This window comes from Anabrus simplex, chromosome X, assembly GCF_040414725.1.
Source record: "Anabrus simplex isolate iqAnaSimp1 chromosome X, ASM4041472v1, whole genome shotgun sequence".
NCBI lineage: Eukaryota > Metazoa > Arthropoda > Insecta > Orthoptera > Tettigoniidae > Anabrus > Anabrus simplex.
In genome coordinates, this window is record NC_090279.1 from 221,024,826 (window position 1) to 221,045,757 (window position 20,932).

General features: G+C 40.1%; 1 protein-coding gene across 7 annotated transcripts in view; it reads left to right on the forward strand.

Annotated features, from left to right (window-relative positions):
• Positions 1–20,932, forward strand: part of LOC136886388 (L-serine dehydratase/L-threonine deaminase) — a 51,196-nt gene that overhangs the window by 19,412 nt on the left and 10,852 nt on the right. For 5 of the 7 annotated variants that reach the window (XM_067159161.2, XM_067159160.2, XM_067159159.2 and 2 more), the window contains exons 2-4: positions 2,940–3,095; positions 3,426–3,593; positions 3,672–3,772. In XM_067159161.2, the coding sequence (XP_067015262.2) occupies positions 2,940–3,095; positions 3,426–3,593; positions 3,672–3,772 (425 nt within the window). Of the gene's footprint in view, positions 1–331; positions 2,858–2,939; positions 3,096–3,425; positions 3,594–3,671; positions 3,773–20,932 lie in introns of those variants that run through there. The other 2 variants (XM_067159163.2, XM_068230477.1) reach the window with 2 other exon arrangements.

Sequence of the window (20,932 nt, forward strand, 5' to 3'; positions counted from 1 at the left end):
GTCACCTCGCCTTTCCGTGAAGCTCCCTGTTTAATCCGGTCAAGACGTGGATTTGGCCTATATGAGCATTAAAGTTTCACTGCATCTGATTCAGTAGTACACACAGATTGATTAGTAACTTATTAAATTAATGCATTGTATTTTTGTGCAACTGAATAAAATATGTTCTACATTATACAATGTATTTTTCTTGTGGGTTTTCCCACTTCAACCCTTGTTGGTGATGAGCCGCGGGTAGGCGAGTGCACACTGGCTTCACTTGTAAGCAGTCGATTCTTTTATTAATCCATGCACAAAACATTACAATTGTGTCTTGCTCGGCAGGTGAATGGTTAGTATTCAGTGCGGTTGATTGTTCTTGCTGAGGGAGTGGATGCTCTCTTCTCTTCACTTACCAACACATCACACAAAGCTCTTCCGCCCGTACAACTGAGTCGCTGTGGCAAACGTGGCAGAAGAAGATGTGAATGTTGAGTGTCAGTGTGACAGAGTAGTGGTAAGAGGGAATACAACTGGGCAATCATCCTCTATATAACACTAATCAGAGGAGAAAAATGGAAGGGGTCCTACACTTTGAAAAAATGAAGATATCGGCCAAAGATAGAGAAGGGCCATGAACTCAGTAGGCCTCGAGTGCTCCAATACCGTCAGGGTCAGTAAAGAACAAGAGTCGACCAAGGGAGGTCGGATAGGATAGATGAAAGTGACGAGCCTGGCACAAGTAAGTAGAAGCTAAGGGGCCTGTGGTCGCCAACCGACGCTCCTAAGCTAAGAGCCCACTGGGGTCCGTTTTAGTCGCCTCTTACGACACGCAGGGGAATGTGAGCTGTATGAAGGACAGGGCAAAGAGATGGTAGTTACCCTAGGTCAATCTGCGAGTACACTTCCTTGTCTGGGGCAGGGCATTGTTTTCCCATGTGCAAACCCCTTTCACATCCTGTCTTGTGATTCTATACGTCCGCATTCCTCCCGCGTAGTTAATGGTGTGAAAGGTCAAGTGAAGACATTGTATTTAAACTAGTGTGGTGTGATATGCAAATAGCTGCTGTATAAAACTTCCTGGCACCGTTTGTTGGTAAATAGAAGACATTAGGTAAGTAGCTTCGTCTGCTGCCATTTCAAGTATCATATGGTCAACATAGAGGGTTCTGGCCGTGTCGGGGACGGAGTGTTTATCGTAATACTCAATAGCGTTGACATCTAGCCGTAAACATGTGCACTTCCTCAAATTAGTGGCAGTCATTACACTTACAAATCATATGGAAAAAGATAACAATGGTGATGGATTGTCAGACATGTACATTCAAAAGACTTGTATTTTCAGTAATACCTATTTTGATAGTAATTAGATAAGCCTCAATAAATACAATATGTAGAAAATTGATACCACTTTAGACTGAGAAAGCATATTGTAATAGTCGCTCCACTTTTTACTTATTTTTAATTTGCTTTAAGGAATTCTAATTTGAATAACTTCTCATAGTACAATGTTTCATGTTGTGTTTATAATTGAATAATTTGTAATGTGGATCCAAAGAATCTAGTGCAATGAAAATGCTGTTAAAACAGGGCAAGAGAGGAGGAGTAGTTAAATGAATGCAACCACTGGTAGCGCTCACAGTCCGCGCTGTTTGCTCACTCGTTATACAACGGGTGGCGCTCCGCAGTGAGGAGCACACACACTGGACCGAACTTATATACCCAGACAGCTCTTCCAGAAGCCCACAGTTCTCGTTGTTTCTACACCGCCACATGCCTACAGTGACGTAACGGCCAATGGCAGTGCCAGCTTCTACCGCCGTGTGGCGAATGGCAAGGGCCTAACGCAGCGATGTCACTCGTGGCAGGGCCGGACTGCATCGCTCGAAATGATGAATGTTATAAATAGTACTCATTGATTAATCCTAAATAAAAGTTAATATTCAATCAATCAATCAATCAATCAATCAATCAATCAATCAATCAATCAATCAATCAATCAATCAATCAATCAATCCATCCTGTTGAATACGAGTTTCTTTTTGAAACACGTGGAGCGTACAGGACACAGATGTGCTCTCTCCTCATCAGTTCTTGTCAGCCTTGGCGAGCTCGCTTCTATTCCCAGCTTCGTGAAGGGGACGGCCAGCAACATACATCAATGTAGGAATAGCGGGATAAGAAGGAAGCTAACAAAGGGAAGAGCAGAAGATTAAGACATGAGGAACACAAATGTAGATGTCAATATAAGTTATGTAGAGAAAGATGAGTGTCCTTGCCGTACATTGAGTCAGCACATAGCAAAAAGATGACAATTTCAGTGGAGCAACTTGTCTTGTAGGAAGGAATGCTGGAGTCAAATAACACTCCACAGGGTCGGGTATGAGAGGAGAGGAATCTGTCGTGACGTCAACCACATCAGAGGAGTGCCTACACCTGTTGAGCTTAACGTCACCCACTCCCTACGAAGACTCTGAGAGGTTTGGAGTTTAATCCAGGCTTTTGGCACGCAATCTAGTGATTACCACCTCCCCTACCCCGCTGGCTAACCACCCTAATGATCATGACCACCAGACGGGTTCATCTGGAATGAAAATGTTGAGGTATATTTTTAAAAAGTGATTTATTTGTAATAAAAGAGAACAGAAATAGCAGCTAAATTAAATGAGGAGAATAATAATTCATCTACTGAAGAACGTTAAATTACTGATAGTTGACGATGCTGAAGGATCAGAGGCTTGCCTGGCTGTCCATAACTTTCTTGATTTTTCTTTTTTTGTAGCAGTCTTTTACTAGGCATCACTTCCATATCTGCCCCTGTGAACGATAAGCTATAAATAAACTACTTGTATCTTGTCCACAAGTACATTTTTAATCCGTAAGTATTGTCAGCTTGGAACACTCGGCAGTGAAGTACGAGGGTAGACTTATGATCATACATTGGTGTATTCTCTCCTCAGGATAAGATGTCGGCCCCTCTCCACGTGGTGACGCCCATGGTAAAGAGCGTGCCGCTGTCTCAGTGGCTTCCAGGATGCGACGTCTACCTCAAGATGGAGTCTTCCCAAGTGAGCGGCTCCTTCAAGATGAGAGGCATCGCCTACCGATGCCAAAAGGTACTTGTTTCACCAAATGATAAAGGGACTGCGTTTATCCTTTGTGTTGGCTTCCGTTTCTCCTCTGTTCATACTTCCTGCAGTAAGAGTGACTCCTTGTCCTCGGTGAACTGAGAACGAGTTGTAGCTTTGAGGAGTGAGCTTAGCTTATCGGCAGGAGAAGGAAATGGAACTCCCACTGTCGAGCTCAGCTAGGAGCCCTGTGGCTGTCAGCTATTCTATGGTTGATGAAGAGAGATAAACTCTGTCCTGTGTTCCTCTCTGACTGTTTATCCTCAGTCAGCACGGTAAACAGGTCAAGAAGCTTAAGAGAAGTGATTGATGTTTCAGGCTGTGCAGAGAGGCTCTACACACCTCGTGGGAGCTTCGGGTGGCAATGCGGGGCTTGCTCTCGCCTGTGCAGCCAGACTGCTCAACGTACCTTGCACGGTTTACGTACCCGTCACCACGCCACAGATAACCGTCAACCGACTCAAGTCTGAAGGAGCGAATGTTGTGGTAAGTAAACGTAATTCTGATTTCAAAATGCATTGTGACATCTTAAGCTCTTGACAGTAACTCACCTCAATGTGACAGGTCCATGGAACAAACTTCAGTATTGCGAACGAGAGAGCACTGCAGGAAGCAGAGAAGCCTGGTGTTTCCTTTGTACATGCGTACAATCATCCGGAAATATGGTGAGTATTCTGTTTGATAATGACACTTTTAACTGCTCTGGTGGCTATCGTCTCACACTTTGGTTTGAGTCTTGTTGAGATCTGCAGGGTAGTGGACAATTTCTAACCACGCGGAAAGCGGGAGTTCCGCAGATTTTAGTGCCGGGAGTGTCAGAATACGTCAAGGATGCAAACATCACGCTGGACACACATAGAGTTACTAACTACTTCACAGTGCAAGCACAGCATTAGATATTGATCTCAGCAGCACAATTTTATTCTCTCTTTCAGTGCTCAAAAAATGTATACATAATTTGCGATAAGTAAGTAATAAAGTATACTGCTTTGAATTAATTCTTCTGTTGGGTGACACTAAACAGAAGGTTTCAGAACAGTTAATAATTGGTCTTGCTTTGGTATTTTGGTGAGTGTTCAATTTTGCCGTTTGTTGCACAAGAAACAGCTCCTCAACTAAGCTATTATTATTAGTACTCAGACATTTATGATTTGCCACAACAGCATTTAAAATACACAAATAAGTAAACAAAACATCTAACGTACTTACTGACACAATTCCCACTCTTTTTTCTTTTAACGTTACGACCTAAACTTTGAGGCAAGACTTTTGCCAGTAATTTGATTAATTGAGGAACATTTTATACAGCAACTTGGGTGATGGTGTAAGGCACTGCAGGTACACTCACTTTTCAGTTGTCAGGTATCAATAGTGCAGGGACATTCTATCGTACTTGATCCTCACTTCCATCAAGCGTGTATGGAAGCAGTTTTCTTTGAAACTTTTAGAAACAATCTCCGACAAAATCATGTTCCATAAATCAACAACAATTGTTCCATGTAATCAATACCTTTTGTAAAATGTTGTCAAGTTTTGCTCCTTTAAAAGTAAATGTAACAACATGTCTGAATGGCCTTTCTTGTAACATCAGCGTCCTCTTGCGTCACCAAGTTGTTGATCGTCGTGTATCATGTGGATTTAAAACTTCAATGAGCAATTGCAGTGAGACATTATGGAATTGATTGTTGGTTTCCAACTCAATCTGCAACCAAGGAACGCTACTGCAAAAATAACTTATGTAACAATCGATGTGTCCCTTTAATGTTCGCCACCTTGGGAATGGTCTCACATGCGTAGCTTCGGCTTTATGCCTGGTGTGTGATGACTGGATTGCAGGAATGTCCGTTACTCCTTCATGATGGGAGGAAGATACTGATTTATTCATTGAATTTTCAAATAAATTAAAATTTGTTCATAAAGCGGATTCTTATACTCGATCATATCATTCAAATTCTTGTCCTTGTTGACAAGCTGGTCCAAGTAGATACGTATGTTTTCAAAAGTGTTCGTTAATTTACCCTTATTCAGTTTGTTCATAATGATAAGACCTTGTTCAATACTCCCTGTCAAGCTCATGTGAGCTCCCTCCCATGGCTGAGAATTTTTTATATCTCTCAGCATGAACATGTTGGTAACTTATAGTACAGCTACGTCCAGAGTGTCCATTGTAAGTCGCTTTACAACGGGAACAATGTCAACCTGTAAATTCCTGAGTCTAAAGATGTTTTCTCCTTTGAAAAATCTATGGTATTATGATTGAAAAACTTATGTTTCATGTTGTTATTCACGGAAAAGGCAATTCTGTAACTATGCGTCTTGAATAAGTCTGTCAGTGTGCAGACATAAGGGTTGTTATATATGAACTTCACATATTTTTCAACATTTTTTGGTTCTACTGACGAATTTGATTGCTGTTTACCTGTAAACTTCCTAATTATCTAGTCTCTGACATTTTGTGCTTAAGCCATTATAACGAAGTTGTCTCCAAATAAATGAAAGTTCCTTTTCCCGCCCACGTTTTGACAGAGATATCTTGAAGTCTCTAACTCGAAAATTTTCTGTGTATCTTAAATGAAAAAAGTTATAATTTTAATTCATAGTAATATTCAAAAAGTTTAGAGATCCCTCTTCTTCATCCTCTAAAGCAGTGGTTGCCAACCTTTGCCAGCTGACAAGGTTGATGAAGAGAGATAAACTCTGTCCTATGTTCCTCTCTGACTGACGTTTCATTCTGTTTATCCTCAGTCAGCACGGTAAACAGGTCAGATACAGGTGGTCAACGCGCCCCCCACCCCCGTCTCTTCTATAACCTCTCCGATATACTGACGTGGAGGATATAGACCTAACCTAATGACACTACATAATGAATTATTCCATTATTCAATGACTTATGAAAACACAATATGAAGTACGCGCTTTATATCTATGACATACTAACTTCATTTCAGCACAATACAAAGAACACACTTTTACAATAAAGCCTTCAATTAGTCAACAAATGTCAGCGAGAGGGTTGACACTGTTTTCTCTTGGTAAGATTCAGTATGTTTGGTTTGATATTTGCTAGAGCACAGCGGAGATCACTTGCAATATCAAGCCGACAGCGCTGCTTTGTTTTTATGACACTCAGCGTTGAAAATCCTGACTCACCTAAATATGTCGTTGAAAATGGGACAATGACACGCAATGCTACTTTGGCTATTTCAGGATACACTGCAAGACAGTTTACCCAAAATTCTCCCAGTCCTAATATTTTGTAATCATCTTTCAGCTTTGAATCACCCTTCGAATCTATGGCTTCTTCTTGAAGTTGTGTTGGCAGTGCTTCAATGTCAATGGCAAAAGGATTTCTTGTTAACATCCAGGACCATTCATCTGATGAGATATCAGGAACGTAGGAATTGAATTCTTGTGCCAGGGAATCCAAATATGACTGAAATTGCACCTTAAGTTTATTACGATCACGTTCATTTTCCGGCAAAATTTCATTAAGGCGGTGAAAGGAAGAGAAGTTGTTCAACTGTATTTTTTCCAGGAAAGCTCGGATGGCATCATAAGCAAGCATAATATTGGAGTTTTTGCCTTGGAGCTATAAGTTCACACTGTTCAAAGCTTCAAAAAAAATCGCGAAGATATGCCTATGAGACAATAAAATTGGTATCAGTAAACACTTCATACAGATCTTTCCTACCTTCACCAAGAAGAAAAATTTCAACTTCAGACTTTAATTCGAACAGTCGAGCCAACATGTTCCCTTTTGATAGCCAGCGAACCTCTGTGTGGAAAAGGAGACTTTTGTGATTGGCTTGAAGGTCAACACAAAGGGCTTCAAACAATATTATCTGTAAAGAACTTGTCTTCACAGAGTTCACAATTCTTATAGCGACTTTTAGAGTGTTATTAAAATCTTGGGGCAAGGGTTTTGGCCGCCAAAGCCTGCCTGCGAATTATACAGTGGGTTCCCATGATGTTTGGATTTTTATCTTTGGCCAATTTGGGAAACCCAGAACGTGACCCGATCATAGCAGGTGCACCATCCGTACATACACCCACTACATTTTCCCAGGAAAGTCCATGTTCTTGGAAAAAACTATCGATGGCAGAAAACACATCACAAGCTTTCGAAGTTGTTTTCAAACATTGGGAGAATAACATTTCTTCTCTTAAAATTACACTGTCGACAAATCGACAATATACAATCAGTTGACAACAATGGGCCACATTGGTTGTTTCATCACACTGAATTGAAAGCACTGGAGATGCTTTCACCTTCTCCAAAATTTGCATTTTAATGTCTTCTGACAGTTCTTGAAGTCTGCACTTCACTGTGTTATCGGAAAGAGAAATTTTAGACAATTTCTGCCGACTCCCTTCACCCAAAACTATATTTGCAGCTAATAACATACACGGCTTTACTAATGTTTCCCCAACTGTGTGTGCTTTTTTGTCTTTGGCAATCAGAAGAGCTAGTTCATATGATGCTTCCACTGCTTTCTCATTTTCTTGGTTAAAAGTACCTGATGAATCTAATTTCATACGTTTTAGCGAGTTGAGTTTAGTTGCAAAAAATTCTGTGGGTTTGTCTTTTAAGCCTGAACGATTCGTGTTTAAATGTCTCTCCAAACTCACGGGCCTCATCGCATCGTTACTCAGAACACAGTGGCAGATTACGCATTGAGGCTGTTGTATTCAGTTCTGTTCAACGACTGTGAAGCCATATTTAATGTAGTTACCACTGTACAGTCTCTTCTTGGATATCGTTTCCAATTTTTTTTAAAGTCACAATATTAAATAACACAATTCACACAGTCGCACTGTTACAGGGAAGCATACACAACACTCACAATAAACAACTTGACAGACACGTCCACTGCGAAAGTGTACGAGGCACAGAATCAACAGTCGAAAGGCCTGGCCACTAATGGTCTATCGGCGATGTGTTGTCATGGTCATTACTCCGCCATCTCTGATGTCACAGTTGTAGTTTACAGCTCTCGCCAATTTGACTGCAGGGGAAGAATAAGAATGTGTAAGCATTCAAGGACGAGCTACTCACAAAACGAGTCTATATGCCACATGGTGCAAGGGAAGGAGGAACTTCCACTACATTTGTTGCTTCTGGAACTCCGATTTTCTTTGTTCTTCAGAGTTAATGTTGACTCCTGACTGTAGTAACTTATTACCAGTTAAGATCTTTGGTGAGAAAATTACTGTGGTTAAACATTAATTAGTTGTAGCCCAAAATACCAGTAGGCCTACATAGAATTTCACGCTAGCTGTGAAAGCCTAACATGTTATATTAAATAAATTTATTATAATTTAGCCTACTATTATTGCCTTATCTCCTGTTGTTCTCGCTACTAGATCAATTTGATATAATACCGACATTTATACGATTACCTCCTTCGTCTAACATATTTTGTTTATGAGAAAAACCTTGTACAGTATGTAACAATAATACTGGAAAATGAAAGCAACTACTACATCGTTGATGAGTTGAAACATGTCGCGTATGGTCATAGTTTACTTTCACGCAAGTAGGTCCACAAAGTGTGCAATTAAACGTGCGTTGAGTGCTCTTGTTCCCGCACCTGCTCTCAGGCTATATTTTGCTCCTCACAACATGGCAAATTCCTTATTTCACCTTCAACCTCGCGGCTCCGCAAAGGTTCGTGCCGACAGTTGGCAATTACCAGTGCTTTTGAACGACTGACTTGGCGCGACAATCACTTGGAAAGATTCGAAAAATGTTTATTACACAAAATTGTAATAATGGAGTAAAATCACTTCACGCCCCCCCCTAGGGGGGTGCGCTCCCCAGGTTGGAAACACCTGTTCTAAAGTGAATTTTTATTTTAGTGTCTAGAATGTTATTACTATCATTATGCCTATGATCTATTATTTCGTACGTTGTCATCCCCATAACGCGCGCAAAGGTCTAATCCCTCAATGTGACAAATGAGGGATGTGTTTGAGGTGATCGAAATATATATATTGGCCAATATATCAGAGGCCAGAGCATCTATGGGAAGGCCTTTCAGTCAGTAAATATTATTAAACAAAAAGTCTGGCTCCATGGCTAAATGGTTAGCGTGCTGGCCTTTGGTCACAGCGGTCCCGAGTTTGATTCCCGGCAGGGTCGGGAATTTTAACCATCACTGGTTAATTTCGCTGGCATGGGGCTGTGTGTATGTATCGTCTTCATCATCATTTCATCCTCATCATGACACGCAGGTCGCCTATGGGTGTCAATGTAAAGACCTGCAGCTGGTGAGCCGAACATGTCCTCAGACACTCACAGCACTAATGGCCTGTTTACACGCGGACAGTAATTTAGTGTTAACTAAATTTTTAACTTAATTTTAAGTGACTTGCAGCGTGTGAACTGTGACTTTAGTGGTAAGTAAACAATTAAGTAACAATTTATAGTCAAGTGGAATAGAATTCAGTCTATTTTTCCTTTCAAGTAGACTTCTCACCAGCTGCGCGCGCACCCATCGGAGTAGTGGGGGAGCGCTGTACTTGCAACTTACCACGTGCGAACAGGCGCAATTTAGTCAAGTTCATAAGTTGTGGGTAAAGGTACGGAGCTGATCATCGTTGTGAGTTCCTCTTTCCTTTTGATCGTTCATTCTAATTGCCGACAACAATGGCTAGATGGACAGAAGCTTTTTAGTCACTGCAGAATTGAAACAATACTAATTATTGTGATAGGTTTTGATGTGTATTCACTGAAATTTAAAAGCAATAAACCAATGATAATAGTCGTTTTGCTAAACAATTGCTTATATATAATATTGTAACCAATATGTATTTGTATTTTTCCTTACCTGTATGAAATATTTCAGAGCAGTATATATATAGCTTCATATACTTCCGTAATCATTAAAGATACACTGGCTTTGGAAAGTCTGAAGAAATGATGAAGGCTTCGGACATTATTTCCCGTCGCGAGCATGTACAGCACGATATGCAGTTTCAGCTTTGCTGATAATGCACTACGCATGATGGTATCTGTCTTTTGTATCATTGGTTCAACTTTATGCAGTAACTCATTAAATGTTACTTCTGACATTCGCAAGGATAACATATATTCCTGTCGATCCTCCTCGGCTAATACTTTAAAGAGAATTGTACATGCCCCGAGATTATTCCTTCTGGTAATCCATTTTCGCTCCCATTCTCTTTTTCTCCTAACTTTGGTCACCTCATCCTCAACTACCTCTAAAATGTTATCTAACACGTTGTTGATGGCCGTCCATCTTGTCTCTGATCTAGTTGACGACATGGGAACGACTGAATCACGTGGCTTGAGTGACAAACTGCCATGTACCACTGTACTAAACACTGTCCACGTGTAAACCAGCCGTAAAAGCCATACGCATACCTGCCAACTTTCCCAATTTAGGCGGGAGACTCCTGATTTTCGACAGTTTTACAAAGCCTCCCGATTATTCTATTATTTCTCCCGATTTTAGCTTATTTTTTGGCGGACTTCAAACTTTTTTTTTCAAATCACGCCATTTCAGCTTTTTTACGCGAGTGGCAGGAAGTCCTTCGCTCATTGGCTGCTTAAGAACGAAATATCTACGTTTATTAATGCGAGAAATGTGCACGAATATGTTAATTGAAACCTGTATATGGTGATGTATATATCAATCGTCCATCTTCTCGTTCTCGTGTGCTATGTTCGTGTTCGTTCACATCAGTCTAGGCGATTCTAGAGACTTTTTTAGTAATTAATGATAGAATTTCAATGATAACGACTAGTGACTTTTCTAGAGATTTTAGGAGCCATTTGGAGACAATTCTGACCAATTTTAATTCATCACAATATAAATAAAATGAGTGTGTCTTTATATTGCTCAGAATTTATAAAGAATGATATTTCTGTTTCAGTTGTGACCACAGTAACAAGGAGAAATGCACGTTTCAATTTTCCGTAATATCTGTCTGTCTGTCTGTCTGTATGTATGTATGTACGCACACACGCGCATCACGAGAAAACGGCCGAAGAGAATTTAATGAAAATCGGTATATAAAGTCGGGGAATAAGTCACTACAATCTAGGCTATAAATAATTGTGTTCACGCTGAATGAAATGGTAGTATAAAGGAAGGCCTAAAATTTAATTCTCACATATTTATGTTATTATTGGCCCTGTCGATAAACACTAAATAGTTAAAGTTATATATTATTGAATTTCCTATCATTCATGTCTTATACATTCTAATAACATACATACTTACATTATCATTATAGACTGTTATGCCTTTCAGCGTTCAGCCTGCAAGCCTCTGAGAATTTACTACACGTCGCCACAATCCTCTATTTGCAACTAGTGTTGTGGCCTCATTTAGTTCCATACCTCTTATCTTTAAATCGTTAGAAACTGAGTCCAACCATCGTCGTCTTGGTCAACCTCTATTTCTCTTACCCTCCATAACAGAGTCCATTATTCTCCTAGGTAACCTATCCTCCTCCATTCGCCTCATATGACCCCACCACCGAAGCCGGTTTATGCGTACAGCTTCATCCATCGAGTTCATTCCTAAATTAGCCTTTATCTCCTCATTCCGAGTACCCTCCTGCCACAGTTCCCACCTGTTTGTACCAGCAATCATTCTCGTTACTTTCATATCTGTTACTTCTAACTTATGAATAAGATATCCTGAGTCCACCCAGCTTTCACTCCCGTAAAGCAAAGTTGGTCTGAAAACAGACCGATGTAAAGATAGTTTAGTCTGGGAGCTGACTTCCTTCTTACAGAATACTGCTGATTGCAACTGCGAGCTCACTGCATTAGCTTTACTACATCTTGATTCAATCTCACTTACTATATTACCATCCTGGGAGAACACACAACCTAAATACTTGAAATTATCGACCTGTTCTAGCTTTGCATCACCAATCTGACATTCAATTCTGTTGATTTTCTTACCTACTGACATCAATTTAGTCTTCGAGAGGCTAATTTTCATACCAAACTCATTACACCTATTTTCAAGTTCCAAGATATTAGACTGCAGGCTTTCGGCACAATCTGCCATTAAGACCAAGTCGTCAGCATAGGCCTGACTGCTTACTACATTCCCACCTAACTGAATCCCTCCCACCCATTTTATACCTTTCAGCAGATGATCCACGTAAACTACGAACAGCAAAGGTGAAAGATTACAGCCTTGTCTAACCCCTGTAAGTACCTCGAACCAAGAACTCATTCTACCATCGATTCTCACTGAAGCCCAATTGTCAACATAAATGCCTCTGATTGATTTTAATAATCTACCTTTATTTATTTATTGCACACTACAGGACTTAGTGTCCCAATTACAGTGGCAACTACGACAGATAAGCTACAATTAACACGGTGAAACTTATATCTAAACTATATTCTACAATTTTATCTAATCTCCTATACTATTGATATAAAATATGAAAGTATTTTTCTAAAGACTAAAGAGGCTTATGACCGGGCGAGTTGGCCGTGCGCGTAGAGGCGCGCGGCTGTGAGCTTGCATCCGGGAGATAGTAGGTTCGAATCCCACTATCGACAGCCCTGAAAATGGTTTTCCGTGGTTTCCCATTTTCACACCAGACAAATGCTGGGGCTGTACCTTAATTAAGGCCACGGCCGCTTCCTTCCAACTCCTAGGCCTATCATATCCCATCGTCGCCATAAGACCTATCTGTGTCGGCGCGACGTAAAGCCCCTAGCAAAAAAAAAAAGAGGCTTATGTTAATGCGGTGGAACAACACACGACAAAGTAAAATGATAAAATAAATAAAGCAATGCATTATAAACTGCCTATTCCTCTCGTAGCATTTTTCAATTACCTGCCGCATACTGAAAATCTGATCCTGACAGCCTCTCTGTGGTCTGAAACCACACTGGTTTTCATCCAACTTCCTTTCAACGACTGATCGCACCCTCCCTTCCAAGATGCCAGTGAATACTTTGCCTGTTATACTAATCAATGAGATACCTCGATAGTTGTTGCAATCCTTCCTGTTCCCTTGCTTATAGATAGGTGCAATTACTGCTTTTGTCCAATCTGAAGGTACCTTACCAACACTCCACGCTAATTTTACTACTCTATGAAGCCATTTCATCCCTGCCTTCCCACTATACTTCACCATTTCAGGTCTAATTTCATCCATTCCTGCTGCTTTATGACAATGGAGTTTATTTACTATCCTTTCCACTTCCTCAAGCGTAACTTCACCATCATCATTTTCCTCCTCCCCATGAGCTTGGCTGTCGCAACACCACCATGATGATTTCCTTTTACATTGAGAAGAAGTTCAAAATATTCCCTCCACCTCTCCAGTGATTCCCTGGGATTTATTATGAGTTCATCTGAATTACTCAAAACACTGTTCACTTCCTTTTTCCCTCCCTTCCTAAGATTCTTTATTACTGTCCAGAAAGGTTTCCCTGCTGCTTGACCTAGCCTTTCCAGGTTATTACCAAAATCTTCCCATGACTTCTTTTTGGATTCAACAACTATTTGTTTTGCTCTGTTTCTTTCATCTACGTTCAATTCCTTGCCTGCCTTGGCCCTTGTTTGGAGCCATTTCTGATAAGCCTTCTTTTTACGTTTACAAGCTGCTCTCACTTCATCATTCCACCAAGATGTTCGCCTTTTCCCATCTTTACACACAGTTGTTCCTTGGCATTCCCTTGCTGTTTCTACTACAGCATCCCTGTATGCCACCCATTCACTTTCTATATCCTGAACCTGCTTACTGTCTACTATTCGAAACTACTCACTAATCATATCCATGTACTTTTGTCTAATTTCCTCGTCCTGGAGATTTTCTACCCATATTCGTTTGCAGACAGATTTCACTTTCTCTACCCTAGGCATAGAGATACTTAGTTCACTACAGATCAGATAGTGGTCTGTATCATCGAAAAATCCCCGGAAAACTTGTACATTCCTAACAGATTACCTGAATTTGAAGTCGGTTAAGATATAATCTATTATGGATCTGGTACCCTTAGCCTCCCATGTGTAGCGGTGAATAGTCTTATGCTTGAAGAATGTATTCATAACAGCTAAACCTATACTAGTACAGAAGTCCAGCAAACGCTTCCCATTCCCATTAGCTTCCATATCTTCCCCACATTTACCAATCACCCTTTCGTATCCTTCAGTTCTATTCCCAACTCTCGCATTGAAATCGCCCATTACCACTATTCTATCTTTGCTGTTGACCCTGACCATGATGTCACTCAATGCTTCATAAAACTTGTCAACATCATTTTCAACTGCACCCTCACATGGTGAATACACGGAGACAATTCTAGTCCTAATTCCTCCCACTGACAAATCTACACACATCATTCGCTCATTTACTTGCCAAACAGAAACTACTGTATGTTGCGTGCAATGGTATTCCCGATAAAGAGCCCTACCCCAGACTCTGCCCTTCCCTTTCTAACACCCGTCAAGTACACTTTATAATCTCCTATCTCTTCCTCGTTATCTCCCCTTACCCGAATATCACTTACTCCTGGCACATATAGATGCATCCTCTTTGCTGACTCAGCCAGTTCTACCTTCTTTCTTCCATAAGCCCCATTAATATTGATAGCTCCCCATTGAATTCCATTTCGTTTGCCAAATTGTTTCCAAGGAGTCCCTCGCCTGTCAAATGGGAGTGGGACCCCATTACTCCCATAGGTCCGAGGCTTGCTTAAAATGTTCTCAGCTCGGTAAATTAGTGAAGCAGGATGCTGCCCTATTTGCACATAGTCCAAGTGATGATCTCTCCTCTAACGGGTTATGGACCACCGGTGGATTGTATAGTCCTAGCCGCCTGAGCACAAGGAGGGCCACGACTCAGAATATGTCCGAGATGCCCACTCCCATTCCATAGCAACTGGTATCCCGACTCTCAGGACCACTTACTAGGCCACTCAGCCGTTGCCCATAGTTCATGAACTAGGACGTGACTACAGTAACCCACACCATGAACCATAAATAATAATAATAATAATAATAATAATAATAATAATAATAATAATAATAATAATAATAATAATAATAATAAAAAGTGTTATTTGGTTTACGTCCCACTAACTACTTTCACGGTTTTCGGAGACACCGAAGTGCCGGAATTTCGTCCCGCAGGAGTTCTTTTACGTGCCAGTAAATCTACCGACACGAGGCTGACGTATTTGAGCACCTTCAAATACCACCGGACTGAGCCAGGTCGAACCTGCCAAGTTGGGGTCAGAAGACCAGCGCCCCAACCGTCTGAGCCACTCAGCCCGGCCTCATACATTCTTACCGTACCGGCTGCAATAACAGATACATTCGTGAATTTGGATTTTTTGTTGCTAAGCCCATACCAGCGCAGAGGTACGAGAAATGGGTGAACAGAATTTAATGAAAATCGGTATGTAAAGTCGGGGAATAAGGAACTACAGTCTACGCTATAAACAGTTTTATTCAACTCGTTGAAAATGGTACTTTAGGAGAATGTACCAACATTTAATTTTTAATTTCCTATCTAATTGGTCATATCGAAAAGTACCGTAAAGTGGGGTAACTTCGGCCACTGACGAATAGCAGTACTTATTTTCTCCTGCCTCCTATACCGAATAAGATGAACCACTTGCAACAACTAAAATGCACGTACAATAGAATGCTCTATCAACACTCGGTAATCCACAGAACATTGGTGGGCTCATTGTTGAGTCAATCGACTTTTTTCGCAGCCCCGACTATTTTCTTGCCTGGTAACAGCAGAAAACAAACTGTTCTCTAGCCCCAGCATTCATTTCTTCATTCCAGTGGTTAATGGGGTCAAAATGTCAGTACGTCTGGTAACTGATCAACACAATTTGATGTATTTTATTCAAATAGGTTTTTCAGGTCATAGTTTTGTGTTAAAAGTTGTCCAGTTCCGGGGTAACTTCAGCCATGCCAAGAACATAGAGGAAAACATTACGCGACCGTGGGTATTGCAATTACAATCATGTTTACTTCAAGAACGCTTTAGAAGAGATTAATAAAGGCACAATAGCAATAAACAGGGAAGATTATCCCGACAGGGAGGGGAAAGACGGCTCCCATTTTCAATGATGATCAGTTGACATGGACGGACCAGATATCTTCTAATAGAAGAGAGTGTACTATGAGGACAGTCTACAAGACTGCTGCTTTTCCGACCTCCTTTTCTCTCCATACAATTTGGCTTTACGATTTTCGTACCTTTTATTTATTATCTTTTGTACCATTACAAATATTAATGCAATGCAACATGTAATATCATACAATGCTTGTACGCTTAGGCTAAATAAAATAGTTTCTTCTTTGAGGAAAATGTGAAATTGATCACTATACATCTGTTTCACCACAATTCGTTTTAATTTGTTTGTGATTGTTGATACTGGGCGTTCTGCAGGTTTTAGAAAAACATTCACGGTGGCCGAAGTAACACTATATCGAAGAAAACTTAATTTCTTGAGTTATTTTTATGGCGGCCGAAGTTACCCCAAAACATGGGGTGACTCCGGCCACTCTTTCGATACTCATAATTCACCGAGCTCGATAGCTTTCCCATTTTCACACCAGGCAAATGCTGGGGCTGTACCTTAATTAAGGCCACGGCCGCTTCCTTCCCACTCCTAGCGCTTTCCTGTCCCATTGTTGCCATAAGACCTATCTGTGTCGGTGCGACGTAAAGCAACTTGAAAAAAAAAAAAAAATAATCATAATTCATTACTGATTAACAATTAGAATTATGTTCATATTTAAAAATGAAGAACAAACATATCAGAACTTCTATTTTTCAGAAAATGAGAGGGATCATTTCACATTTTAATTTTAAAAATATACGAGCAAGTGGCCGAAGTTACTCCTTTTTATGGTACTACAAAACAAAAGTTATAGAGAGTGCAATTTCTGATCATTTATGTCTTATTCAGTTTTACCGTATCGACTATAATAATATTGTGAAGATGATTATAAGAATGAGAAAAAAGTCATGAAGGAACAATGAAGAGGGAGTCATAAAGGAAAGGAGGACTCACCTTACATTAGATGCTCTAAAATCACACAGTCTGAAGAAAATTAAATGTGAAGGCCTGCAATAGAGACAGCTCATAACATTGATCAACAATAACATTACACTGACAATTGTTTGTTGTGATGTGCTTTGTGTATTCTGCTGCCATTTATCTCGGATAGATAGGATTACTGTTGCGTACCGAGTATAATAGCCTGCCTGAATATTGGCGGGAAGTAGCTGGGGAGTTAGACCTCTCTCTTCTTTAGCATGCCATTCCTCTGGTTCACAAATTTCCTGATACTACTGGTACGTAACACACTGGATCATCATAGCATTCAATCCCTACTTTGAGGCAGTGATTGGAATGAGCAGTGTGCACACTTAAATGGAATAATCATGAACCTACTACATTGGCGTAGCAGGGGAGAGGTGATACTACCACGTGGCGCGTTCCAGGTGGCGGATAGGGGAGTCCTAACCGGCGGACTTGAGCGAAATAAAATAGCTCTCGTGGACCAAACACACCCCCCCTCCATGTGGGTGGGGGATGCAGGCGAAAAATACACCCACGGTATACCCTGCCTGTCGTAAGAGGCGACTAAAAGGGGCGACCTAGGGACGTTTGAATTAGAACCATGAGACTAGTACCACAGCGCTGGGTCGCTTTTACTTGCGCGTAGTACCACTATGTTAGGTACAGAGTAGTCGCACTCTTATGAGCGACACCATGGGTCTGCCTTGCCACTGTGTGAGGAACAGCACGTTTTGAATTCTGGTCAGTGGATGATTTTGGACTTTTAAATTGTCATTACATTTCATCTCATTTTGTACCGCTAGGGGCCGGTGACCTAGATGTTAGGTCCCTATGAACAAGCATCATCTTAAATGGAATAACGACACAGGAGTGTTCGCGGCTGTCTGCGGCCTGGTCATTCCAGCTCTGGAACTTTTAACTGTTAGATCTACACTGTGGTACTTTGAGAAAATGTGCCGTTTTTCATTTTATCGAATATTTCATATGACAGCATTACTTTTAATCGCAACATTCGTACTGACATCATTGTAATGACCTATATTGACTTCAGTTGGGAAAACTATAAGGACAGTCTTTCTGAGAATTCCGTAGTGAAGCACGGGTACATCAGCTAGTTATTTGATCCAAATAGCATTGTGCGGGCCCTTGATGCAATACTATGTTAACCTATGCATTTGTTAAGTGCATGACTGATTCACACATGTGGAGCATGAGTTGATACTATTTTCGGTAGGCTTATCAGAGACCGATCATCTCACTCACGTACTTCCTGTGAGGGAATAGAGATGTGTAATATTTAGCCGTGTAACCTCGCATAGCAACAGTCGGGCTTTGAGACAATAAGTGTTATAAATATATCATAGTATTGTATTGCACAAAACATGTAGAATAAGCAGATTTGACCAATTGTATCTCCTGATTTTTTCTGATTTTCATATCAAAATCTCCTAATTTTTGGTTTTGTAAAGTTGGCAGGTATGTATACACCATTCCAATACAGAAAAATAATTATGTTCCAGTAGAAATTTACAAACACTAATAACGTCTTCCATCTCCAGTGTATATGTACCATTAGGTTTTTCTTCATCATATTAATTGTCTCGTCAGTTGGAATGTTTGTATATCCAGGGTTATTCGCCTAAGTTGTTACGCGGAAATAAGATCTAAACCTTTAAAGATATCGGTATTCTGTAAATGATACCCAGGGGCTTGTGAATTAATGTGCTACGTATTCTCATGCAGTCATTAATAACCATAATAACTCCATATTTTTAAATAGAGCGCCACAAATTCATACAGCTGGCCTAAAAGTTCAAATACGTAAGTACCGGTATTTTGAAATCTCAATAAGAGCAGCGTGCAAGGACTTACTGACGCTCAAGCAGCCACAGAATGGATACCTGGCATGTAAACATATCGTGAAATTTCTCCTTATGTTCTTGACATAAGCCCAAAAGCCTATATCATGTCCATAAGTAAGGGCCGTAAAAGCAGCAATATCGTACAAATGTGATGGGTTTGCAAAGTGCACATTTTGGGGCATCATTCATTACTTCAAGAAACTTACACCATTATACCATCAGTAGACAAACTTGGCTGATCACTTGATATCCCAAGAAGTAACTGTCCAATTTTGAAAATACTTAGACATTTGAACTTTTACACAGTACACAGTAAGTACAATACACCATATGAACTCATTTGTGCCCCAAAATGTTTTATACAATCTAGCTGTAAGTTTTAACGTGGAATAGCGAACGTTTGTAATTTAAGAACATTGTATTTTAAACATATATCATCTATGTACATAATAGTAATGTTAAGTTTTAATTCACACATCATTTAACATAGATGATCGCTTAAGCTAGGACGAAGAATATTTGCAAATTGACAAAGTTTTTACCTATACCATGTGATATTCTTATTGTATCAGTGATACTTGTTATGTTAGTCAGCTAAAGATGATCTTCACAAGGTCGAAACTGGTACTGTAAAATAACAATACATAAAGTACTGATTGGGTGGAAGCTTCAAAACTTCATATCTGTGAATATCAAAAATCAATACAGACATGCAACTTATAGATTATGACATTATTGACAATATCTCAGTTATTAATCACCTCATGAGAATAAGTAGTACATTATTTTACGAGCCTCTGGGTATCATTTATGAATATGAAAACAGAATACAGATATCTTGAATGGTTGAGACGTTATTTCCGTTTAACATCCTTCATATATAAAGAACATGTTGTGTGGAATGAAGTTGGTTTAAAAGCTTTTAATACTTTGGAAAAATCTACTGAGTTATAAATTGGTGTTTTATTGTGGAAAACATAATTGTTTGACAAGAATCTGTGTATGAACTGTATATCGGACTATTCTGAAAATGTACAATTGGTCTAATTGGTACACCATCCTTGTGTAACTTAGACAGAGCCCTTGCTTTTGGGAGTCTAGGATTCATGTTTATAAGTTTGTTTACGTCCTCGTTGTTGAGGATAAAGGAAGCTTTCTTTAAAAGTCCTTTTAGATTCCTTTGAATACGTGGGGTAGGGTCTTTTTCGATAATGTTGAAAGTGTTGCTTCTAATATCACTATGGTTCCGCCTTTATAATCACTTTGTTTAATTTTTAATTCAAGATCTTTGTTAAATTTCATTTTACCCTGAGAGGATTTCACCCCATTGATTAAGTTGGGGATTTTCTTTTTTGCCTCATATCACAAGTCATCTTGGTCTTCCAGAGGAAGGCTCTGTACGGCCGTTTCCACTTCTGCTAATGTCGTAATTAAGTATTGGGCCAATTAAAATTTGGGCCTTGACCTGGCGTCTGAATCTCTTCTATGGTGAAGCTAACTTTAGAAAGGTTCTTTATGGTGAGGGGGGGTTTATTTAGTGTGATTCAAGACTGACTTACACAACAGCATTCTTTCCTTTTTTCTCCTCGGAACATTGTTTATTAATTGCTGCACTGTGACAATCTCACTGAGTATTGTTGTTTTTATACTGCCGTGCACATCTCAGACTTATTCATATCACAGAATTTCACCGAGAGAGGTCAAACAGAAGAAAAACACTTGGGAGTTGGCTGCCTTACTGTGCACACAAGGTGACCCTATGGTTAACAATTTGGATAGGCTAGACAGTGTTTTACTTCCTTTATACAACAGCTACGGGGAAGGACACTCTGGAGACATTTCATGGGCTATAAAAATAGGATGGCTCCCACAACATACGACTTATTGTACGTCTCGGGTGTTAT